The sequence below is a fragment of the Manihot esculenta genome, chromosome 2 (genome assembly GCF_001659605.2).
Source record: "Manihot esculenta cultivar AM560-2 chromosome 2, M.esculenta_v8, whole genome shotgun sequence".
NCBI lineage: Eukaryota > Viridiplantae > Streptophyta > Magnoliopsida > Malpighiales > Euphorbiaceae > Manihot > Manihot esculenta.
Window position 1 is genome coordinate 10,467,814 of NC_035162.2, and position 25,740 is coordinate 10,493,553.

General features: G+C 33.2%; 3 protein-coding genes across 4 annotated transcripts in view; all 3 read left to right on the forward strand.

Moving 5' to 3' along the window:
* The window catches only part of LOC110609514 (cell division control protein 2 homolog A), an 80,580-nt gene that overhangs the window by 48,031 nt on the left and 6,809 nt on the right, over positions 1–25,740 (forward strand). The window lies entirely within an intron of this gene.
* On the forward strand, positions 517–11,903 carry LOC122723123 (alpha-mannosidase-like). 2 transcript variants are annotated; one of them, XM_043954183.1, is made up of 29 exons: positions 517–837; positions 922–1,005; positions 1,226–1,314; positions 1,410–1,584; positions 1,821–1,940; positions 2,038–2,121; positions 2,211–2,282; positions 2,432–2,545; positions 3,205–3,305; positions 3,401–3,494; positions 3,725–3,892; positions 3,992–4,078; positions 4,350–4,412; positions 4,506–4,562; positions 4,982–5,201; positions 5,284–5,417; positions 5,677–5,733; positions 5,827–5,889; positions 7,097–7,168; positions 7,481–7,528; positions 8,487–8,606; positions 9,253–9,318; positions 10,001–10,113; positions 10,212–10,296; positions 10,433–10,543; positions 10,597–10,713; positions 10,790–10,837; positions 11,491–11,559; positions 11,642–11,903. In XM_043954183.1, exons 1-29 carry the CDS (start codon positions 616–618, stop codon positions 11,828–11,830), a joined length of 3,042 nt encoding a protein of 1,013 aa, XP_043810118.1. In that variant the 5' UTR covers positions 517–615; the 3' UTR covers positions 11,831–11,903. The 2 variants fall into 2 exon arrangements, with proteins under 2 accessions (XP_043810118.1, XP_043810119.1); XM_043954184.1 differs by having other exon boundaries at positions 523–837; positions 10,618–10,713.
* LOC110608807 (alpha-mannosidase) lies at positions 14,008–25,457 on the forward strand. The gene is made up of 29 exons (XM_043954185.1): positions 14,008–14,381; positions 14,466–14,549; positions 14,770–14,858; positions 14,954–15,128; positions 15,365–15,484; positions 15,583–15,666; positions 15,756–15,827; positions 15,977–16,090; positions 16,745–16,845; positions 16,941–17,034; positions 17,266–17,433; positions 17,533–17,619; positions 17,891–17,953; positions 18,047–18,103; positions 18,524–18,743; positions 18,827–18,960; positions 19,189–19,245; positions 19,339–19,401; positions 20,608–20,679; positions 20,978–21,025; positions 21,921–22,040; positions 22,671–22,736; positions 23,446–23,558; positions 23,657–23,741; positions 23,878–23,988; positions 24,063–24,158; positions 24,235–24,282; positions 24,915–24,983; positions 25,066–25,457. The coding sequence occupies exons 1-29, from the start codon at positions 14,160–14,162 to the stop codon at positions 25,252–25,254; spliced, it is 3,021 nt and encodes a 1,006-aa protein (XP_043810120.1). The 5' UTR covers positions 14,008–14,159; the 3' UTR covers positions 25,255–25,457.

Sequence of the window (25,740 nt, forward strand, 5' to 3'; positions counted from 1 at the left end):
TCGGAAAAAACAATCACTAAAGAAATGAACCCATAAATTTTTTAATTAGAAAACAAAATAAAAGGCAACTTGCCTAAGTGGGACCTCTGATGATGAAGTTGCAAGGTGAATTGCCACTTGGCGGCAGTGAGAATGCTGATTTTACAATCTACTACATATAGATATTTGACAGCTTGGAGGAAGTATTAGGAGTTTAAATTCCATTTTTAAACAAAGAGTGTATATTCCTGGTGATAGATGATGATCCTCCTTGCATCAGCCATTCTCATAAGGAATCTCAATCCAAAATGGAATTTCTTGGTAAGCATTTCCTTCTCAGAATTCTTAAAAGTTGGCTATAATCCTTAAAAAAAAGAAAAAGGTAGAAACTTTATTGGCAAAATCTGATAAATTTGAGTGCCTCAGTAAAAACTTACCCCCCTTCCCAGTTTCTCCTAATAAAACAAAACATTGTTCCTCGGCCGGCATGGAAATGCTAGAGACTAAACCGAGGTTCATTTGTCGCCACGTATGCCCACCCAATATTTGGCTTCCACTTGCCTCTATAAATTTGGCGGCCATGAAAAGGAAAAAAATTGAGTTTCCTTTGATGCTCAGAGCCAACTGGGTGCTGAAATGGGCAAGTTTGAGAGTGGTTTAACATGGTTTTTTATCAGTTGCTTTGTTGCTGGGTTTTGTTTGAGTGGGAAAGTTAATGGGGGCTATGTCAAGTACAACACTGGAGGTGGAGTTGTACAAGGAAAACTCAATGTTCATTTGGTAGCACATTCACATGATGATGTTGGCTGGTTAAAGACTGTTGATCAGTACTATGTTGGATCAAACAACAGAATTCAGGTTCTAATCTGTGCACTGTCTTGTCTTCTTTCTCTTTAGATTATGAGATGAGTTATATTTATTTTGTTACTTGTTTTCTTGTAGGGTGCTTGTGTTGAAAATGTGCTGGACTCGGTTGTGGAATCTCTGCTTAGAGATGCAAACAGGAAGTTTGTTTTTGCTGAAATGGTAATCCCATGAAAGATTTGTTGATTGTTTGGTTTTCATTGATATTGGATTCATTTAAATTGAAATTTCTGAGATTTTTATTGGGCATTTGTATTCAATTGCTATGTTGTATCATTGTGAGGATGGTAGTTTCCGCTGTTTAATAGTTTGGTTTCTGAGTTTTATGCTGTCTAAGAAGTGTCATATTACCAGTGTCTAATGAACCTTAAATGAATCATAGGCCTTTTTCCAACGATGGTGGCTAGAACAAAGTGAAGAAATGCAAGAGCAAATGAGGAAACTTGTGGATGCTGGCCAATTGGAATTCGTGTATGCAATTTTAAAGCAGAGAGAATAGCAAGAGGGTCTAACTTATACAGTTTCTTTAGCATATATGACAAAGTATTTAAACTTTTCAATTGCAGAAATGGTGGATGGTGTATGCATGATGAGGCAACAACCCATTATGTAGATATGATTGACCAAACAACACTTGGTCATCTTGCAATAAAGCAACAGTTTAACAAGACTCCTCGTGCTGGATGGCAAATTGATCCGTTTGGACACTCTGCTGTGCAAGCTTACCTGCTTGGGGCTGAGGTACACTATATATGAATGGTCAATCACCCAACTAGGTGGCTAATTTATTCTTTTATCCCTACATGCCTGCTCAAAGCATACTTCACTGACTCCATTTTGTATGCCAACATCAGTGCCTTTTTTAGCAAGAAGGAAGTTGCAACTATTTGATAAAAATAACATGTATTTTCTTTGAAATGAGATTTTTCTGCTGTGTTTTTAGCATAAGATCGATGTACTTTGATTGGTTGCTGCAGCTTGGATTCGATTCTGTTCATTTTGCAAGGATTGATTACCAGGACAGAGCAAAGCGCAAAGGAGATAAATCTCTAGAGGTCATTTGGCGTGCGTCTAAAACTTTTGGTTCATCCTCTCAGGTTCCAACTTCCAAGCAATGACTGATCCCCTATTTTTATCAATTAGTTTTTTGAAAGGGCTTGGTGTGTTTAATGTTAATTGTTTGTGCCTTTTCAGATTTTTGCCAATGCTTTCCCTGTGCATTATAGTCCTCCACCTGGTTTCCATTTTGAAGTGTTTGATTATTTTGTGCCTGTTCAGGTTATAGTTTCTGCAAGTATTACTTTCTCACGTTACCATGTGATTCTCTTGTTAAACTTTCTCCTTATCTGTTGAATTTCACATTGTAGGATAATCCTCTTCTCTTTGACTACAATGTTGAGCAACGGGTTAATGATTTCATAAATGCTGCAATAACTCAAGTAATGTCTAAGCCCCCCACCCCTCTCTCTTCTGTAGTTATTCTTTTAATTATTTATTTTTAGTATGGCTTCTAACAAGATAATCATGCATTAATTTATTATTGCAGAGGTAGTATGGTTTTATGAACATGACGCCCTCATTTTTACAGGCAAATGTAACAAGGACAAACCATATTATGTGGACTATGGGTGATGATTTCCAGTACCAATATGCTGAGTCTTGGTTCAAGCAAATGGACAAACTGATTCACTATGTTAACAAGGTATAGTTTTATATGAAAAAAAAGGCCCCTTTTTAAGTCTTATTGTTCTTAACATAATTCTCATGGATCCTTTCATGAGGCATCTCCTCACCATGCCTTCATAAAATGGCAGCACTGAACTTCATAAAATGGCTCCTAAAGATGTGAAGAATTGTTTCCTTCAAACAAAAAGGAAACACAAGTCTCATGTTTATATTATTAGCAATGTGTGTTAGAGTGATGGGATAATGTTTCTTTTTCCTTGTTCAGGACTTGATTTTGAAGTTTTCATTCTCAGTCTACTGTAACTCGTATGATTTCTATCAGAATAGATATTACAGCAACTGAAACTTAAATATAACATATTCAGCATTGATTATTTTTGTGTTCATCTGTCCATTCAGTTCTATCAGTTTTCCCACCACAACATGATGCATCTTCTTTTTGAAAAGTTTGGTTAATCTTTCTTACACTTTTTAGTTAATTATTAAATTTCTTTGTTTTATCATCAATTTCTTCTTCTTTATGTTCAACTATTCACTCTTGCTGAAATCAAATGCATCATTTTTTCATATGATCTTCTTGAATTTTATGCACTGAAAATTTTTCAATATATTTATCTTTTTCTTTATCACTTGTTCAATGTACTTTCTTTGATAACAGTTTTATTCACCTTTCAGGATGGTCGAGTTAATGCATTATATTCTACTCCATCTATTTATACTGATGTGAAAAATGCAGCAAATGAAGCATGGCCACTGAAGACTGATGATTATTTTCCGTGAGAATTGCTTGTTTTCTTGATTCCTTTTACTACATTATCTTGATGAAGCAACGGGTATTGTGTAGATACAATTGTTGCTTGTTTTCTGGCAGATATGCAGATGGGGAAAATGCATATTGGACTGGATTTTTTACTAGTCGCCCAGGCATGAAGAGATATGTTCGGCAGCTGAGTGGATTTTATTTGGTATGATTCCAAAATCACTGAGCCTTGATGCTTATATTGATGTTTTTACATTTCTTTGTTGAGAGCATTTGTTGGCCTCTGTATGCTGCATCAACTAGATGAAATTGTGCATCCTGTGTTGAGAGAATGGCTTTCTCCCTATCACGAGAACTGTCTTAGATTTCTCTTCTTCTTTTGGTTTTAGAATATAGTGTTTTAAATGAAACAGTTTATCTTCTTGTTGAAAACAGGCTACACGGCAACTTGAGTTTTTGGTGGGAAAAAAATCCAATGGTCCCAGCACTTACAGCCTTGGAGATGCTTTAGGAATAGCACAGCATCATGATGCTGTCTCTGGGACTGCCAAACAACATACTACAGATGACTATGCTAAACGCTTAGCTATTGGAGCATCTGAGGTGTGTAGTTGAATTTCCTATGAAAATTTACCTGCTCGTTATAAATGCCCAAAATTTTTAATTATATTCCTCAAACTTAACTTATTCAATTCTCTCCAGGCAGAAGCCACTGGCAATTCTGCTCTTTCATGCTTAGTTAGCAATAAATCCAGAGATCAATGTGCAACAACTGCTACTTTCAGTCAGGTATCTACTGTCTTTTCCCTCTTGGTCTGTATGAGAGTTACCTTTTTCACTAATTATGTTAAGGAAGCACAAAGCTTCATCTTTAGAAATTTCCTATATATTTCATAATGCCTATTTCTATTCACTGCATAATCGAATGCTTAGCAGTGAAGATTATCTCAAGATATTCTTTTCATCCTGAATCTCATTATTGGATGCATGTGTGCATTGAGATAATCAAGTTACTACATCTGGCCTAATCAAGCTACTCTTTTGCCTTCTTATCCACCAGTGCCAATTGTTAAATATCAGTTACTGTCCACCAGCAGAGGAAGCTGGAGTTGGAAAGAGTTTGGTACTGACATACTGTTTTCATTTATTTCAAATTTTGGTTGTATGATTACTTCACTAGGTTTCATACTCAGTATGTACAACTGGTTACTTTCAGGTTATAGTAGTGTACAACCCTCTTGGATGGAACCGCACTGAAATTGTTAGGATTCCAGTAAGTAAATCTCTGTTTTTGGTTTATAATCCCAAGACAAAATGATTTTCTGTTAATTCATATTATTTATGACCTCATAGATATGGACATATAGCTTCCATTTAAATCAAGATGAAATAACTTGGTTGGATTGTTTGGCTTTGTCCAATGAAGTTACATAAGCCAGCAGAAAATGTTGTTTTGTTGCTTTTTGTTATTTCAGGATTCTTCACTATAATCTCGGCCTATTAGGAAGTTATTTCTTCCATTAAAGATGCTTTGTCTATTGCTAGTTTAGTATCTTCAATGGGATGTTCTTCTAGTTGAGTTATTTAAAAGCTTCAATTAAGTTTGAATTTATTTGTTTGTTTTTCCTATGTTTTTCCCTTGTAAATAAAGTTCCTGTTCAAATTTGATCTAGAAGTGACAATACCAACCAGGTTAATGATGCCAATCTTGTTATCTCTGATTCTTCGGGCAAAACCATTGAGGCTCAATTTGTGATCATGGATAATGTTACAAGCAACTTAAGAAAGTTCTATCTGAAGGCCTACTTAGGACTTTCATCCAATCAAGTTCCTCAATATTGGCTTGTCTTTCCAGTGTCTGTGCCACCACTTGGATGGAGTACTTACTTCATTGCTAATGCGCCTGCTATAGGTAAAAAAAAAAGACAATTTTATCATCTCCTTCGAGAGCATATGTTGATACTATTTCCTGTATGGTTACTGAAATGATGCAGGAAAAAGGAGAAATGGGCTCTCTGTAACAGAAAGTCCACTCAATGAGACTGTTGAAATTGGACCTGGAAATTTGAAAATGTCATTTTCTTCTACCACTGGCCAACTCAAACGAATGCACAATTCAAAAACTGGGGTAAGTTGCTTTACTTTTCTTCTTGTTTTTTTATGGCAGCTTTTCTTGCATAGTTTTTCTCAGCTGTCTTCTCCGATTTTGTGAGTTTAGCTCTTGTAGAAGGATGAAGGATAAGTTCAATTGGATGGAGCTTTGGTATGAAAATGCAAATAGTTCAAGTATTTAGGTTATATCATCCAGAAGAGTGGAGTAATAGATTAAGAGATGTTTTGGCTATGAAATTAGAGGTCATCTGTAATTGTTTGTTTGCCTTTATTAGGTTGATGTTCCTCTTCAGCAAAGCTATCTTTGGTATGGTTCAAGCTCTGATCTCCAGGTATACATTTTCTGTTCCTTGATTTAGAATTTTAAATTTTGGCTTTAAGTTCATGAAGTTGGTCTGATGCCAGTGATATTCTCTTGCTTGCAGCAACCTTCTGGTGCATACATTTTTCGGCCTGATGGGTCCCCTCCCCATATTGTTGCTAGATCAGTAAGTTCTTCCCTTTCTGTTTCCATTTTCCCCTTTTCTTCCTGTGCTCACAGCATTGTTAAACTTTTCTACTATAGAAGCAGAACAGAGTTGGGGTAAGGAGGGAAGAGTAACGAAATAGATAAGGCTACATTATAAGAAGGAGAATTAAGATGCAAAAAAGAAGAAATCTAGAAGGAGAAAGATCTAAATGTCAATTAAAATCTCAGTTTAGTTGATCATAAACTCACCTCAATGAAACATTTAGTATTGAAATATCTAAATATGTTTGCTTTTGTTTAGTAGGTTCTTTTGAATGTTTTGAAAAAATGATTATTTTTAATCCGTGTATAAGAAGTGGTCTTTTAGTTGGAAGAAACCCACTGAGAAACTGGAAACTAATAAATCTTGATGAACACCAAACGTTTGACTGCATGCAAAATATTGTAATTAATATTAAACGTCTTGATTAGGAAAAAAAAATCCTGAATGTCAAAACTTAAACTAAATTGGAAACTAATAATGTTGACATTTTAGTCCCTCACCTTCTAATCTTTAGGGTAGAAAAGTTGTTCCATTTTCAAAAATAGGAACTAAAGTGTTACTCAAAGGAAAAAACTCAAGGATTAAACTATATGATATATTAATGGAAGGCCTAACTGTAAGAAATGAAAAAAAAAGAGGCCCATTGTATTCACTTGTTTTCAAAAAAATTTCAAGAATTTTGCAAAATGTGAAGGATTTTTTTTTTTCATAATTTATCCTATTATCTTATTGAGTATTGAGTAGAAGAATGGCTGTTATTGAAGAAATGCTGCCATTTGGTATTCACATGAAAGTAATTAGCAAAAAAAGTTCCAATATTTTTGCAGCAGCTTGCACTGTTTGGCATCCTATACTAGTTTTACTTGTTGATCTAATAGATAATATTTTGGTTTTATTTCTCTAAACATGATGGGGGAAACTGCCACTTATCCTGCCTTCTATGCTGGGCTTATGTTCTGTTCTTTAGCTCTTGTTTCTCCCATTCTTTTTGGTCTACATGATGGAGATGTCTGCTTTTAGGTAGTTGCCACACATCAAGTTTGGAGTAAGTGTGCACCTCTTCACTGTTTTAGTTCCAGTATTGGATGCCATAAAAACCAACTAGTTCAACATGATGCATTTGTAGCTGAAATTTACTGTTACCTAATTTATCATTTATAATTATATTTATAATCATCTGCAGGTGCCCTTGAAGGTTTATCGTGGATCTGTGGTTGATGAGGTCCATCAACAATTTAATCCATGGATCTACCAGGTCAGTTAGTATCACTTTGTTTAGTTATACATGGATCAAGACTAGTCTCCATCTCTGCTTCCTTTTTCTTTGGAATTGCTTTATGATGATTGGTGATCTAACTATACTCTATGCATGGACTAACTATGCATATTTGTTAACAACTGGGATATGAGAGATTTAACGATAAATATAAAATCGTTTGCACTTGAGGGATTTTGTGATTGATGTTGACTAGGAGAATCCTTTCAGCTAGTGATCCAAGCTTCTGCTTTTTTTTTTTGTACTTGTCAACATGCTTTCAGCTAACTTTTGTTTATGTCTATTTATTAGGTCACAAGACTTTACAAAGAGAAAGAGCATGCTGAAATTGAATATACTGTGAGTTACATGATTTAAATAAGCTGTGTTGGAAAAAAAAAATTCAAACTTTTACGGTAATTCACATTTATATCCAATATTTTAAATTTTGGATGGTAAAATAAAATTTTTTCAATTTGTCATAATTATAGCTAAAAGAACTAAATTAAATCTGAAAAGTTAATGATATATTACAATATAGTACTTAAAATTTTATATTATTACTAAAACATATAATTCTTTAATTTATATTTTATATTGAAATTAAATATATTTTATATTTATTATATGTAATATTAAATATATTATATTGAATAAATATTTATTACAAATAAATTTCTATTATATAAAATATCACATATAAATAATATATATTAAAGTATTTCACTAAATATGTATACTCAATATTATAAATTATGTGTATATTTTTTATATTTGGAAAACTTTACTTCCTATTAATTAATAATATTTTAAATAAAATGAAATATTATATGTTTTAAATTATAAAGTTTTATTTTTTTCAGATTTTAACTTTTTATTAATATTTACCATATTATATAAAAGTGGGAATAGGGAGTGAATAATGAGATTAATAAAAAATAAAATTATTGTAATAAGAATATGTATTTAAGGACTATTTTATTATTCAAATAGAATTTTAGGAACTATATTATAATTTACCATTAACTTGTACAAATTCAATTTAATCATTTTGATTATAATTGTATCAAATTGAAAATATTTGGCTCTACTGTCCAAAATTGAAATTATTGGACATAAATGTAAATTACCGTAAACGTTCGGATTTTTTTATCCAATAACCCTTTAAATAATTCTTCTTCTTTGCCTTAAAAGAGTCATCTTCTTTCAAATAGATTAATTATACTTTCTTAATCTTTTACTTCTTTTAGCTGTAAGCTGAAGATATTTGATTCACTATGTTCATATCAATCATTCCTGACAATCTTTTATTCTGAAGATTGGCCCAATTCCCACAGAAGATAGTATTGGAAAGGAGGTCATCACACAAATGACAGCAAATATGGTCACAGACAAGGTTTACTATACTGATTCTAATGGAAGGGACTTTCTAAAGCGGGTAACTCTCACAATGATCTCTCTCCTTGATCCCATGAATTTTGAAAGATTCCTGAGAACATGCAGCTATGCTGAATCTAAATATAGATGTGATTTTCTCAGCTTAGACACTGACTAGTATCTAGCCCTACTGTAGAACCAACGTGTCCAGGAATCCTGGGATTTTGTTTTTTCTTTGCTGTGCATTTTTTACCATGTCAGACTCACTTAAATTTCCTCAGACATAAATGCTCAGGTGAAACGTTGGTTTTTGCCCCTCATCTATGGTGGTTTAATAATGGTTTTCATAATGTTAAATTTTTTTTGCTGCTTGGTTAAAAGGGTTTTGACCAAGTGAAGTACTAGGTGCCAAAAGCATGATGCAAGAAGCCTTAACTATACTTGGAAATTTTATTGTTGGCTGATCATGTGTCTAAAAGAAGCTGAGAAGTTATGCACAACATAACTAGAATATTGATGTAAATTGGTACACTTTTATATCAACACATTTAAAACTGAAGTATTGAGTCTCTTCATTAACTTCTTTTTCAGAAGACATATGCAAGCTATTCCCCCCTTACGAAATTTCTTACACTATACTTAATGTTTATCTGCTCAGTGGTGATGCTTTGATTTTTTTCTATTTTTTTTTTCCCTTTAACTTGCAGATTCGTGACTATAGAGCTGACTGGAATCTGTCAGTTAATCAACCTCAAGCAGGAAACTATTATCCAGTAATTTCATAAATTCTAAAACTCAACCAATTTTGTGTGTGTGCATCCAAGACCGTACAAATATGATGCTGTTTGTTGGGCAATGCATGGGGAGGAGAACTGTTTTGAATATATTATTAGCGCATTTAACATGGCCTTGAGGGGGCAACGTGTGGAGGAGATTCCTGTCAAAGTGATTTGGAATTTGACCCGAGTTGATTTGATCTTTCAGTGACTGGTTTTTCTCAGGCTATCCAACAATAAAAAGATACAAATAATCTTCTTCTGTTGATTTTTCTAAGTGTTATGTACCTGTGTGTCCATTTAATTTGTCTTTAAGGATTTTGTTTGCATTCAAAAGGATAGCTCTGAATGTTTTCAAACAGTGCTTTAAGATAGGAATCTTCTTTATGATGATATATGATTTTTTACAGTCAATCTGTATTGTTGTTTGCAGAACTGTCTGTTTTCAATTCGTCAGTTACAATTTGTGTTTATGTATATGCTCATAAACATGTACGTACGGTTTTGTGCCCCTGACGAAGGTCAACAATTCATCATTTTAAGATATAGTCTAGTGGTTGCTTGTCAAGTTCTGCATCAATTGAAATTTTCTCATCTCAAAATCATTATCAAAGCTGTTCAATCAGTAGCTAAAATATTTTCTCTTTTACTGACATAAACCTGTGGTTGATTTTTCCAGCTTAACCTCGGAATTTATATAGAGGATAAGAAATCTGAACTGTCAGTGTTGGTTGATCGTGCCACAGGAGGAGCCAGCATTAAAGATGGTCAAATAGAGCTAATGCTTCACAGGTGCAGATAACAAACCTCTTTTGCTTTTCAGCATTCATGAATCATATCAATATGTATGGACATATTAAACTGAGATTTGCTTCTTTTCCTGCGCAAAGGCGCACGATCTTCGATGACTTGAGAGGAGTTGGTGAAGCCCTTGACGAAAGTGTTTGTGTTGAAGACAAATGTGAAGGATTAACGGTATGCTATTCTACGAGGATATTAACTTTCTTTGTGAGCATTCCTGATAAATGCTTGTCATTGTTGAGCTCATCAGAAAGTTCTTCTCACTCATGAATGCTTCTCTTGAACTTTTATAATCAACATCTTCATTCAGGTTAGAGGAAATTATTATTTGAGCATCAACCAGCTAGGAGCTGGATCAATCTGGCGTCGAACAGTTGGCCAAGAAGTTTACTCACCACTGCTTCTAGCTTTCACCCATGAGGTATGGCTTCACTTTGCTTGCTTTGAGCATGAATTGCCTTGGAGTTTAACTAGGTAAAAATGATTACTGTTCAGAAAGAGGAGGCTTGGAAGGCATCTCATTTGACCGAAGGAACAGTCATGGATCCTGATTACAGCTTGCCTTTGAATGTTGCTTTGATTACCCTTCAGGTGACAGTGGCAACCTCTTGTAGGATGAATCTAGAGTTCTATTTCTCTCTGTCTCTTTCTGATCATTGCCTTGCAGGAGCTGGATGATGGAAGCGTACTCCTTCGTCTGGCACATCTGTATGAGGTAAAGCAAATCAAATTCATACTCTTTTTCTTCCACTTTGCCATTCATCTCATTGCCATAGTGTCTAAGCTCCCACTGATGAACCAATTCTCAATCTAGAGTTGGTGCAATTAGATCTATAACTGCCATTCCTCATAAGCCTAATTTTTAGACTTGAATTTTGGGTATATTTTTTTAACGGCGGAATTGTAACTCGCCCCAAAAGTTCAGCACTGTTACTTGAATTGAATAAAAAATAGAAATCTATGTTGTGAGTGGAGAGCCAGGACTGACAGACAAACTGGAAACACTCAAATTAGGGTTTTGAGAATTCTGAAGATTGTAACACACTGGGTTGAGAAAACACAGTGAAGGAGTATAAATAATTATATTTTTTCTACACTTTATTATATGAGAATCTGAAAAATATAGTGAGTTTAGGTTCTTAAGAGTTCTGAGAGATTGTATTGCACTTTTTCATCCCATGGGCATAGACTTTACAGTTGAAGCAAGCACATTAAATTTCTTGCCTCTATTTTTTTTCCTCTTTTCCATAATATTATGATTGCGAGTGCATATGTTCTTGTATTGTGCGTTCGTTTGAACAAAAAGTAACTATTTTTCACATGACTGAGTTGAGCAAAATCTCATCTGCAATGATTCAATGGGGTCAGGAGGGAGAAGATGCCAACTATTCAGCACTGGCTAAAGTTGAACTCAAGAAGATGTTTAGTGGAAAAATTGTAAGAACATGTGTATGAACTGTGGTATTAGTTGCAGTGAAGTCATTGTTACTGTGTGTTGATTTGGTGTATGAACATTCAGATAAGGGAGCTGAAGGAAATGAGCATATCAGCAAACCAATACAAGTCAGAGATGAAGAGGATGACATGGAAAGTAGAGGGTGAGAGTGGAGATGAAGCCTCACCAGTTAGAGGTGGCCCTGTTGATAGTTCAACTTTTGTTGTTGAGCTAGGTCCCATGGAAATTCGCACTTTCTTGCTCAAATTTTGATATCTATGTATTACATTTCTTTCTTCTTTTCTATTTTCAACCTAATAAGCTAATAATTTTCATTTTCTTTTCTTCTTCATTCCTCTTTCTTTCATTTTTTTCCTTTTCTGGGAAAAAAAAGAGGAACCTGCCTGTAGTATGGATGTTCATTGTTTGTATGATTTTAATCTCTTTTAAAATAAAAATTTTAAGTTAAAAAGAATTGATTTTTTGTTTTAAAATAAAAGAAGTAACAGAAAATAAATCAATTAAATTAAATTTTTATAAAATTTCTAATTCTAAACAGGGATTTTGAGAGAAAAATTTGGCTGGACAGATAGAAATACATTTTAGTTAATCAATTTTCTCATAATTCATAAGGCTACATTTATATATATAAACAATTTATTCATCATCAAAGTTTTTTAATAAAAATAAAAAAATCAGTGATACGAGAACACGATATATGTTTTTCTTGTAAATCATTTCATTATTGTTTTAATCTATACTCATTACTATTATAATATTAATAATAATAATAATATATACAATTTATAATTAAAATTTTACAAGGTATTATAAAATTTAAAATAGAAAAAGGTAGAAAAAAACGACTTGATAGAATTCTTTTAAAATCGCACGGTAATAATTAAAATCTTAAAATTTATTTTTTATAAATCATAAAATAATTAATGAGCAGATAAATATGTATTTTTGATTATCATGCTCTATATATTTGGGCCTAAAGCAACTCAAACGAGAAGAATTAGGCCTGAATTCAATAAGGACTAATATGTGCTCTAAGCCTATATTGACTTAAGGACTGTCCAGACGAGTCGAGTTGGATGTGAATCTGTTCGTGGGATCAAAGTCCCAAATACCCATTAGCTTTTAAAGGAAAGCAGACTCTCCAATACATGAAATCGTATTTAAGCGATCTCGAATAAAATTAAATGGTCGTTTAAAGAGGGAAAAAGATATAGTACGTTTAGACATATTATGAATTCATATTATGAAATAAATACAATAGAGGAATATGAGCACCCATCATAAAAAAAATAAAAAATAAATAAAAAAATGAGAAATAAAAATTAAGCTTATTAAAAAAATATTCTGAATCTTGGCCAATTTTTAAATCACAGATATTAATTAGGAATTCTTAATTTTTGTAAAATATTTTATTTTAAATAGAAATATATTAAATTTATTTTTTTAATACTCACCATAAATGTTAAAAAAATCTAATGAGCAACTAATAATCCTATTATAAAATTCACTGATAATTTATTCCCATACGATTGATTAAATTATTACTAAATGAACCATTTATCGTTATACTTGCAGAATTTTTTTTATAGTAATTTTTAAAAAATAAAGTTATTACATTTAGTGATAAATATGAAGATGATAAATTTATTTAATTATAATTATTAATTTCATTACATTTTAAAATTTTTTATTAGAATCTTATATTTACATTTCTATTTTTTTTAATAACACATCATCAATACAAAAGAAGAAGATTATTCAATAGAGCACAATAAATAAATCCATCTCATTTGTGATCATGAAGAGGAATATTTATTATATTAATATAATAAAAATTTCCTATTTAAGTTACTCACTATTTATTTTCTAAATTTAAAAATTGAGATCCTTAATTTTTATTATCATTTAATTCTTTCTTAAATCTTTAGTTTATGATATATCACATAGTCATTTGTAGACTTTAAAAATCACGAATTTAAAACGTAATAGGAAAAAAATATCACTAAAGAAATGAACCCATAAAATTTTTAATTAGAAAACAAAATAAAAGGCCACTTACCTAAGTGGGACCTCTGATGATGAAGTTGCAAGGTGTATTGCCACTTGGCGGCAGTGAGAATGCTGATTTTACAATCTACTGTATATAGTGATTTGATAGCTTGGACGGAGTATTAGGAGTTTAAATTCCATTTTTAAACAAGGAGTGTATATTCCTGGTGATAGATGATGATCCTCCTTGCATCAGCCATTCTCATACGGAATCTCAATCCAAAATGGAATTTCTTGGTAAGCATTTCCTTCTCAGAATTCTTAAAAGTTGGCTACAATCCTTAAAAAAAGAAAAAGGTAGTGATAAATTTGAGTGCCTCAGTAAAAACTTACCCCCCTTCCCAGTTTCTCCTAATAAAACAAAACATTGTTCCTCGGCCGGCATGGAAATGCTAGAGACGAAACTGAGGTTCATTTGTCGCCACGTATGCCCCATCAATATTTGGCTCCCACTTGCCTCTATAAATTTGGCGGCCATGAAAAGGAAAAAACTTGAGTTTCCTTTGATGCTCAGAGCCAACTGGGTGCTGAAATGGACAAGTCTGAGAGTGTTGTAACATGGTTTTTTATCAGTTGCTTTGTTGCTGGGTTTTGTTTGAGCGGGAAAGTTAATGGGGGCTATGTGAAGTACAACACTGGAGGTGGAGTTGTACAAGGAAAACTCAATGTTCATTTGGTAGCACATTCACATGATGATGTTGGCTGGTTAAAGACTGTTGATCAGTACTATGTTGGATCAAACAACAGTATTCAGGTTCTAATCTGTGCACTGTCTTGTCTTCATTCCCTTTAGATTATGAGATGAGTTATATTTATTTTGTTACTTGTTTTCTTGTAGGGTGCTTGTGTTGAAAATGTGCTGGACTCGGTTGTGGAATCTCTGCTTAGAAATGCAAACAGGAAGTTTGTTTTTGCTGAAATGGTAATCCCATGAAAGATTTGTTGATTGTTTTGTTTTCATTGATATTGGATCCATTTAAATTGAAATTTCTGAGATTTTTATTGGGCATTTGTATTCAATTGCTATGTTGTATCATTGCGAGGATGGTAGTTTCCGCTGTTTAATATTTTGGTTTCTGAGTTTTATGCTGTCTAACAAGTGTCATATTACCAGTGTCTAATGAACCTTAAATGAATCATAGGCCTTTTTCCAACGATGGTGGCTAGAACAAAGTGAAGAAATGCAAGAGCAAATGAGGAAACTTGTAGATGCTGGCCAATTGGAATTCGTGTATGCAATTATAAAGCAGAGAAAATAGCAAGAAGGTCTAACTTATACTGTTTCTTTAGCATATATGACAAAGTATTTAAACTTTTCAATTGCAGAAATGGTGGATGGTGTATGCATGATGAGGCAACAACCCATTATGTAGATATGATTGACCAAACAACACTTGGTCATCTTGCAATAAAGCAACAGTTTAACAAGACTCCTCGTGCTGGATGGCAAATTGATCCGTTTGGACACTCTGCTGTGCAAGCTTACCTGCTTGGGGCTGAGGTACACTATATATGAATGGTCAATCACCCAACTAGGTGGCTAATTTAGTCTTTTATCCCTACATGCCTGCTCAAAGCATACTTCACTGACTCCATTTTGTATGCCAACATCAGTGCCTTTTTTAGCAAGAAGGAAGTTGCAACTATTTGATAAAAATAACATGTATTTTCCTTGGAATGAGTTTTTTCTGCTGTGTTTTTAGCATAAGATCGATGTACTTTGATTGGTTGCTGCAGCTTGGATTCGATTCTGTTCATTTTGCAAGGATTGATTACCAGGACAGAGCAAAGTGCAAAGGAGATAAATCTCTAGAGGTCATTTGGCGTGGGTCTAAAACTTTTGGTTCATCCTCTCAGGTTCCAACTTCCAAGCAATGACTGATCCCCTATTTTTATAAATTAGTTTTTTGAAAGGGCTTGGTGTGTTTAATGTTTAATTGTTTGTGCCTTTTCAGATTTTTGCCAATGCTTTCCCTGTGCATTATAGTCCTCCACCTGGTTTCAATTTTGAAGTGTTTGATGATTTTGTGCCTGTTCAGGTTATAGTTTCTGCAAGTATTACTTTCTCACGTTACCATGTGATTCTCTTGTTGAGCTTTCTCCTTATCTGTTGAATTTCACATTGTAGGATAATCCTCTTCTCTTTGACTACAATGTTGAGCAACGGGTTAATGATTTCATAAATGCTGCAATAACTCAAGTAATGTCTAAGCCCCCCACCCCTCTCTTTTCTGTAGTTATTCTTTTAATTATTTATTTTTAGTATGGCTTCTAACAAGATAATCATGCATTAATTTATTATTGCAGAGGTAGCATGGTTTTATGAACATGACGCCCTCATTTTTACAGGCAAATGTAACAAGGACAAACCATATTATGTGGACTATGGGTGATGATTTCCAGTACCAATATGCTGAGTCTTGGTTCAAGCAAATGGACAAACTGATTCACTATGTTAACAAGGTATAGTTTTATATGAAAAAAAGGCCCCTTTTTAAGTCTTATTGTTCTCAACATAATTCTCATGGATCCTTTCATGAGGCATCTCCTCACCATGCCTTCATAAAATGGCAGCACTGAACTTCATAAAATGGCTCCTAAAGATGTGAAGAATTGTTTCCTTCAAACAAAAAGGAAACACAAGTCTCTTGTTTATATTATTAGCAATGTGTGTTAGAGTGATGGGATAATGTTTTTCCTTGTTCAGGACTTGATTTTGAAGTTTTCATTCTCAGTCTACTGTAACTCGTATAATTTCTATCAGAATAGATATTACAGCAACTGAAACTTAAATATAACATATTCAGCATTGATTATTTTTGTGTTCATCTGTCCTTTCAGTTCTATCAGTTTTCCCACCACAATATGATGCATGTTCTTTTTGAAAAGTTTGGTTAATCTTTCTTACACTTTTTAGTTAATTGTTAAATTTCTTTGTTTTATCTTCAATTTCTTCGTCTTTATGTTCAACTATTCACTCTTGCTGAAATCAAATGCATCATTTTTTCATGTGATCTTCTTGAATTTTATGCATTGAAAATTTTTCAATATATTTACTTTTTTCTTTATCACTTGTTCAATGTACTTTCTTTGATAACAGTTTTATTCACCTTTCAGGATGGTCGAGTTAATGCATTATATTCTACTCCATCTATTTATACTGATGTGAAAAATGCAGCAAATGAAGCATGGCCACTGAAGACTGATGATTATTTTCCGTGAGAATTGCTTGTTTTCTTGATTCCTTTTACTACATTATCTTGATGAAGCAACGTGTATTGTGTATATACAATTGTTGCTTGTTTTCTGGCAGATATGCAGATAGGGAAAATGCATATTGGACTGGATTTTTTACTAGTCGCCCAGGCTTGAAGAGATATGTTCGGCAGCTGAGTGGATTTTATTTGGTATGATTCCAAAATCACTGTGCCTTGATGCTTATTTTGATGTTTTTACATTCCTTTGTTGAGAGAATTTCTTGGCCTCTGTATGCTGCAACAACTAGATGAAATTGTGCATCCTGTGTAGAGAGAATGGCTTTCTCCCTATCACGAGAACTGTCTTGTATTTCTCATCTTTTTTTGGTTTTAGAATATAGTGTTTTAATTGAAACAGTTTTATCTTCTTGTTGAAAACAGGCTACACGGCAACTTGAGTTTTTGGTGGGAAAAAAATCCAATGGTCCCAGCACTTGCAGCCTTGGAGATGCTTTAGGAATAGCACAGCATCATGATGCTGTCTCTGGGACTGCCAAACAACATACTACAGATGACTATGCTAAACGCTTAGCTATTGGAGCATCTGAGGTGTGTAGTTGAATTTCCTATGAAAATTTACCTGCTTGTTATAAATGCCCAAAATTTTTAATTATATTCCTCAAACTTAACTTATTCAATACTCTCCAGGCAGAAGCCACTGGCAATTCTGCTCTTTCATGCTTAGTTAGCAATAAATCCAGAGATCAATGTGCAACAACTGCTACTTTCAGTCAGGTATCTACTGTCTTTCTCCTCTTGGTCTGTGTGAGAGTTACCTTTTTCACTAATTATGTTAAGGAAGCACAAAGCTTCATCTTTAGAAATTTCCTATATATTTCATAATGCCTATTTCTATTCACTGCATAATCGAATGCTTAGCAGTGAAGATTATCTCAAGATATTCTTTTCATCCTGAATCTCATTGTTGGATGCACATGTGCATTTAGATAATCAAGTTACCACATCTGGCCTAATCAAGCTACTCTTTTCCCTTCTTTTCCACCAGTGCCAATTGTTAAATATCAGTTACTGTCCACCAGCAGAGGAAGCTGGAGTTGGAAAGAGTTTGGTACTGACATACTGTTTTCATTTATTTCGAATTTTGGTTGTATGATTACTTCACTAGGTTTCATACTCCGTATGTACAACTGGTTACTTTCAGGTTATAGTAGTGTACAACCCTCTTGGATGGAATCGCACTGAAATTGTTAGGATTCCAGTAAGTAAATCTCTGTTTTTGGTTGATAATCCCAAGAGCAAATGATTTTCTGTTAATTCATATTATTTATGACCTCATAGATATGGACATATAGCTTCCATTTAAATCAAGATGAAAATAACTTGGTTGGATTGTTTGGCTTTGTCCAATGAAGTTACGTAAGCCTGCAGAAAATGTTGTTTTGTTGCTTTTTGTTATTTAAGGATTCTTCATTATAATCTTGGCCTATTAGGGAGTTATTTCTTCCATTAAAGATGCTTTGTCTATTGCTAGTTTAGTATCTTCAATGGGATATTCTTCTGATTGAGATATTTAAAAGCTTCAATTAAGTTTGAATTTATTTGTTTGTTTTTCCTATGTTTTTCCCTTGTAAATAAAGTTACTGTTCAAATTTGATCTAGAAGTGACAATACCGACCAGGTTAATGATGCCAATCTTGTTGTCTCTGATTCTTCGGGCAAAACCATTGAGGCTCAATATGTGATCATGGATAATGTTACAAGCAACTTAAGAAAGTTCTATCAGAAGGCCTACTTAGGACTTTCATCCAATCAAGTTCCTCAATATTGGCTTGTCTTTCCAGTTTCTGTGCCACCACTTGGATGGAGTACTTACTTCATTGCTAATGCGCCTGCTATAGGTAAAAAAAAAAAGACAATTTTATCATCTCCTTCGAGAGCATATGTTGATACTATTTCCTGTATGGTTACTGAAATGATGCAGGAAAAAGGAGAAATGGGCTCTCTGTAACAGAAAGTCCACTCAATGAGACTGTTGAAATTGGACCTGGAATTTTGAAAATGTCATTTTCTTCTACCACTGGCCAACTCAAACGAATGCACAATTCAAAAACTGGGGTAAGTTGCTTTGCTTGGATAGTTTTTCTCAGCTGTCTTCTCCGATTTTGTGAGTTTAGCTCTTGTAGAAGGATGAAGGATAAGTTCAATTGGATGGAGCTTTGGTATGAAAATGCAAATGGTTCAAGTATTTAGGTTATATCATCCAAAAGAGTGGAGTAATAGATTAAGAGATGTTTTGGCTATGAAATTAGAGGTCATCTGTAATTGTTTGTTTGCCTTTACCAGGTTGATGTTCCTCTTCAGCAAAGCTATCTTTGGTATGGTTCAAGCTCTGATCTCCAGGTATACATTTTCTGTTCCTTGATTTAGAATTTTAAATTTTGGCTTTAAGTTCATGAAGCTGGTCTGATGCCAGTGATATTCTCTTGCTTGCAGCAACCTTCTGGTGCATACGTTTTTCGGCCTGATGGGTCCCCTCCCCATATTGTTGCTAGATCAGTTAGTTCTTCCCTTTCTGTTTCCATTTTCCCCTTTTCTTCCTGTGCTCACAGCATTGTTAAACTTTTCTACTACAGAATCAGAACAGGGTTAGGGTAAGGAGGGAAGAGTAAGGAAATAGATAAGGCTACATTGTAAGGAGGAGAATTAAGATGCAAAAAAGAAGAAATCCAGAAGGAGAAAGATCTAAATGTCAATTAAAATCTCAGTTTAATTTATCCTAAACTCACCTCAATGAAACATTTAGTATGGAAATATCTAAATATGTTTGCTTTTGTTTAGTAGGTTCTTTTGAATGTTTTGAAAAAATGGTAAATTTTTAATCTGTGTATAAGAAGTGGTCTTTTAGTTGGAAGAAACCCACTGAGAAACTGGAAACTAGTAAATCTTGATGAACACCAAATGTTTGACTGCATGCAAAATATTGTAATTAATATTAAACATCTTGATTAGGAAAAAAAAATCCTGAATGTCAAAACTTAAACTAAATTGGAAACTAATAATGTTGACATTTTAGTCCCTCACCTTCTAATCTTTAGGGTAGAAAAGTTGTTCCATTTTCAAAAATAGGAACTAAAGTGTTAGTCAAAGGAAAAAACTCAGGCACTAAACTATATGATATATTAATGGAAGGCCTAACTGTAAGAAATGAAAAAAAAAGAGGCCCATTGTATTCACTTTTTTCAAAAAAATTTCAAGAATTTTGCCAATGTGAAGGATTTTTGTTTTTCATAATTTATCCTATTATCTTGTTGAGTACTGAGTAGAAGAATGGCTGTTATTGAAGAAATGCTGCCATTTGGTATTCACATGGAAGTAATTAGCGAAAAAAGTTCCAATCTTTTTGCAGGAGCTTGCACTGTTTGGCATCCTATACTAGTTATACTTGTTGATCAATTAGATAATATTTTGGTTTTATTTCTCTAAACATGATGTGGGAAACTGCCACTTATCCTGCCTTCTATGCTGGGCTTATGTTCTGTTCTTTAGCTCTTGTTTCTCCCATTCTTTTTGGTCTACATGATGGAGATGTCTGCTTTTATGTAGTTGCCACACGTCAAGTTTGGAGTAAGTGTGCACCTCTTCACTGTTTTAGTTCCTGTATTGGATGCCATAAAAACCAACTAGTTCAACATGATGCATTTGTAGCTGAAATTTACTGTTACTTAATTTATCATTTATAATTATATTTATAATCATCTGCAGGTGCCCTTGAAGGTCTATCGTGGATCTGTGGTTGATGAGGTCCATCAACAATTTAATCCATGGATCTACCAGGTCAGTTAGTATCACTTTGTTTAGTTATACATGGATCAAGACTTCCTTTTTCTTTGGAATTGCTTTATGATGATTGGTGATCTAACTATACTATATGCATGGACTAACTATGCATATTTGTTTAACAACTGGGATATTAGAGATTTAATGATAAAAATAAAATCGTTTGCACTTGAGGGATTTTGTGAATGATGTTGACTAGGGGAATCCTTTTAGCTAGTGATCCAAGCTTCTGCTTTTTTTTTTTTGTACTTGTCAACATGCTTTCAGCTAACTTTTGTTTATGTCTGTTTATTAGGTCACAAGACTTTACAAAGAGAAAGAGCATGCTGAAATTGAATATACTGTGAGTTACATGATTTAAATAAGGTGTGTTGGAAAAATAAAATTCAAACTTTTATGGTAATTCACATTTATATCCAATATTTTAAATTTTGGATGGTAAAATAAAATTTTTTCAATTTGTTATAATTATAACTAAAAGAATTAAATTAAATCTGAAAAGTTAATGATGTATTACAATATAGTACTTAAAATTTTATATTATTAATAAAACATATAATTCTTTAATTTATATTTTATATTGAAATTAAATATATTTTATATTTATTATATGTAATATTAAATATATTATATTGAATAAATATTTTTTACAAAAAAATTTCTATTATATAAAATATCACATATAAATAATATATATTAAAGTATTTCGCTAAATATTTATACTCAATATTATAAATTATGTGTATATTTTTTATATTTGGAAAACTTTACTTTCTATTTTTTATATTTTAAGTTTTTATTAATATTTACCATATTATATAAAAGTGGGAATAGGGAGTGAATAATGAGATTAATAAAAAATAAAATTATTGTAATAAGAATATATATTTAAGGACTATTTTATTATTCAAATAGAACTTTAGGAACTATATTGTAATTTACCGTTAACTTGTACAAATTCAATTTAATCCTTTTGATTATAATTGTATCAAATTGAAAAGATTTAGCTTAGTTCAAGATTTAAACTATTGGACATAAATGTAAATTACCGTAAACATTCGGATTTTTTTTGTCCAATAGCGCTTTAAATAATTCTTCTTCTTTGCCTTAAAACAGTAATCTTCTTTCAAATAGATTAATTATACTTTCTTAATATTTTACTTCTTTTAGCTGTAAGCTGAAGATATTTGATTCACTATGTTCATATCAATCATTCCTGACAATCTTTTATTCTGAAGATTGGCCCAATTCCCACAGAAGATAGTATTGGAAAGGAGGTCATCACACAAATGACAGCAAATATGGTCACAGACAAGGTTTACTATACTGATTCTAATGGAAGGGACTTTCTAAAGCGGGTAACTCTCGCAATGATCTTTCTCCTTGATCCCATGAATTTTGAAAGATTCCTGAAAACATGCAGCTATGCTGAATCTAAATATAGATGTGATTTTCTCAGCTTAGACACTAACTTGTATCTAGCCCTACCGTAGAACCAACGTGTCCAGGAATACTGGGATTTTGTTTTTTCTTTGCTGTGCATTTTTTACCATGTCAGACTCACTTAAAATTTCCTCAGACATAAATGCTCAGGTGAAACGTTGGTTTTTGCCCCTCTTCTATGGTGGTTTAATAATGGTTTTCACAATGTAAAATTTTTTTTGCTGCTTGGTTAAAAGGGTGAAGTACTAGGTGCCAAAAGCATGATGCAAGAAGCCTTAACTATACTTAGAAATTTTATTGTTGGCTGATATGTGTCTAAAAGAAGCTGAGAAGTTATGCACAACATAACTAGAGTATTGATGTAAATTGCTACACTTTTATATCAACACATTTAAAACTGAAGTATTGAGTCTCTTCATTAACTTCTTTTTCAGAAGACACATGCAAGCTATTTCCCCTTTACGAAAATTCTTACACTATACTTAATGTTTATGTGCTCAGTGGTGATGCTTTGATTCTTCTCCTTTTTTTTCTTTAACTTGCAGATTCGTGACTATAGAGCTGACTGGAATCTGTCAGTTAATCAACCTCAAGCAGGAAACTATTATCCAGTAATTTCATAAATTCTAAAACTCAACCAATTTTGTGTGTGTGTGCATCCAAGACCGTACAAATATGATGCTGTTTGTTGGGCAATGCATGGGGAGGAGAACTGTTTTGAATATATTATTAGCGCATTTAACGTGGCCTTGAGGGGGCAACGTGTGGAGGAGATTCCTGTCAAAGTGATTTGGAATTTGACCCGAGTTGATTTGATCTTTCAGTGACTGGTTTTTCTCAGGCTATCCAACAATAAAGAGATGCAAATAATCTTCTTCTGTTGATTTTTCTAAGTGTTATGTACCTGTGTGTCCATTTGATTCGTTTAGAAGTTCAAACGTATAAATGGTCTTTATGGATTTTTGTTGCATTCAAAAGGATAGCTCTTAATGTTTTCAAACAGTGCTTTAAGATAGGAATCTTCTTTATGATGATATATGATTTTTTACAGTCAATCTGTATTGTTGTTTGCAGAACTGTCTGTTTTCAATTCGTCAGTTACAATTTGTGTTTATGTATATGCTCATAAACATGTACGTACGGTTTTGTGCCCCTGAAGAAGGTCAACAATTCATCATTTTAAGATATAGTCTAGTGGTTGCTTGTCAAGTTCTGCATCAATTGAAATTTTCTCATCTCAAAATCATTATCAAAGCTGTTCAATCAGTAGCTAAAATATTTTCTCTTTTACTGACATAAACCTGTGGTTGATTTTTCCAGCTTAACCTCGGAATTTATATAGAGGATAAGAAATCTGAACTGTCAGTGTTGGTTGATCGTGCCACAGGAGGAGCCAGCATTAAAGATGGTCAAATAGAGCTAATGCTTCACAGGTGCAGATAACAACCCTCTTTTGCTTTACAGCATTCATGAATCATACCAATATGTATGGACATATTAAACTGAGCTTTGCTTCTTTTCCTGCGCAAAGGCGCACGATCTTCGTTGACTTGAGAGGATTTGGTGAAGCCCTTGACGAAAGTGTTTGTGTTGAAGACAAATGTGAAGGATTAACGGTATGCTATTCTACGAGGATATTAACTTTCTTTGTGAGCATTCCTGATAAATGCTTGTCATTGTTGAGCTCATCAGAAAGTTCTTCTCACTCATGAATGCTTCTCTTGAACTTTTATAATCAACATCTTCATTCAGGTTAGAGGAAATTATTATTTGAGCATCAACCAGCTAGGAGCTGGATCAATCTGGCGTCGAACAGTTGGCCAAGAAGTTTACTCACCACTGCTTCTAGCTTTCACCCATGAGGTATGGCTTCACTTTGCTTGCTTTGAGCATGAATTGCCTTGGATTTTAACTAGGTAAAAATGATTACCGTTCAGAAAGAGGAGACTTGGAAGGCATTTCATTTGACCGAAGGAACAGTCATGGATCCTGATTACAGCTTGCCTTTGAATGTTGCTTTGATTACCCTTCAGGTGACAGTGGCAACCTCTTGTAGGATGAATCTAGAGTTCTATTTCTCTCTGTCTCTTTCTGATCATTGCCTTGCAGGAGCTGGATGATGGAAACGTACTCCTTCGTCTGGCACATCTGTATGAGGTAAAGCAAATCAAATTCATACTCTTTTTCTTCCACTTTGCCATTCATCTCATTGCCATAGTGTCTAAGCTCCCACTGATGAACCAATTCTCAATCTAGAGTTGGTGCAATTAGATCTATAACTGCCATTCCTCATAAGCCTAATTTTTAGACTTGAATTTTGGGTATATTCGCCTCAAAAGTTCAGCACTGTTACTTGAATTGAATAAAAAATAGAAATCTATGTTGAGATTGGAGAGCCAGGACTGACAGACAAACTGGAAAACACTCAAATTAGGGTTCTGAGAATTCTGAAGATTGTAACACACTTGGTTGGGAAAACACAGTGAAGAAGTATAAATAATTATATGTTTTCTACACTTCATTATATGAGAATCTGAAAAATATACCGAGTTTAGGTTCTTAAGAGTTCTGAGAAATTGTATTGCACTTTTTCATCTCCGTGGGCATAGACTTTACAGTTGAAGCAAGCACATTAAATTTCTTGCCTCTATTTTTTTTCCTGTTTTCCATAATATTACGATTGTGAGTGCATATGTTCTTGTATTGTGCGTTTGTTTCAACAAAAAGTGACTATTTTTCATATGACTGAGTTGAGCAAAATCTCATCTGCAATGATTGAATGGGGTCAGGAGGGAGAAGATGCCAACTATTCAGCACTGGCTAAAGTTGAACTCAACAAGATGTTTAGTGGAAAAATTGTAAGAACATGTGTATGAACTGTGGTATTAGTTACAGTGAAGTCATTGTTACTGTGTGTTGATTTGGTGTATGAACATTCAGATAAGGGAGCTGAAGGAAATGAGCATATCAGCAAACCAATACAAGTCAGAGATGAAGAGGATGACATGGAAAGTAGAGGGTGAGAGTGGAGATGAAGCCTCACCAGTTAGAGGTGGCCCTGTTGATAGTTCAACTTTTGTTGTTGAGCTAGGTCCAATGGAAATTCGCACTTTCTTGCTCAAATTTTGATATCTATGTGTTACATTTGTTTCTTCTTTTCTACTTTCAACCTAATAAGCTAATAATTTTCATTTTCTTTTCTTCTTCTTCATTCCTCTTTCTTTCATTTTTTTCCTTTTCTGGGAAAAAAAAGGAACCTGCCTATAGTATGGATGTTCATTGTATGCATGATTTTAATCTCTTTTAGAATAAAAATTTTAAGTTAAAAAGAATTGATTTTTTGTTTTAAAATAAAAGAAGTAACAGAAAATAAATCAATTAAATTAAATTTTTATAAAATTTCTAATTCTAAACAGGGATTTTGAGAGAGAAATTTGGCTGGACGGATAGAAATACATTTTAGTTAATCAATTTTCTCATAATTCATAAGGCTACATTTATATATATAAACAATTTATTCGTCATCAAAGTTTTTTAATAAAAATAATAAAAAATCAGTTATACAAGGATACAATATATGTTTTTCTTTATTTTTTTAATCTATACTATTATAAT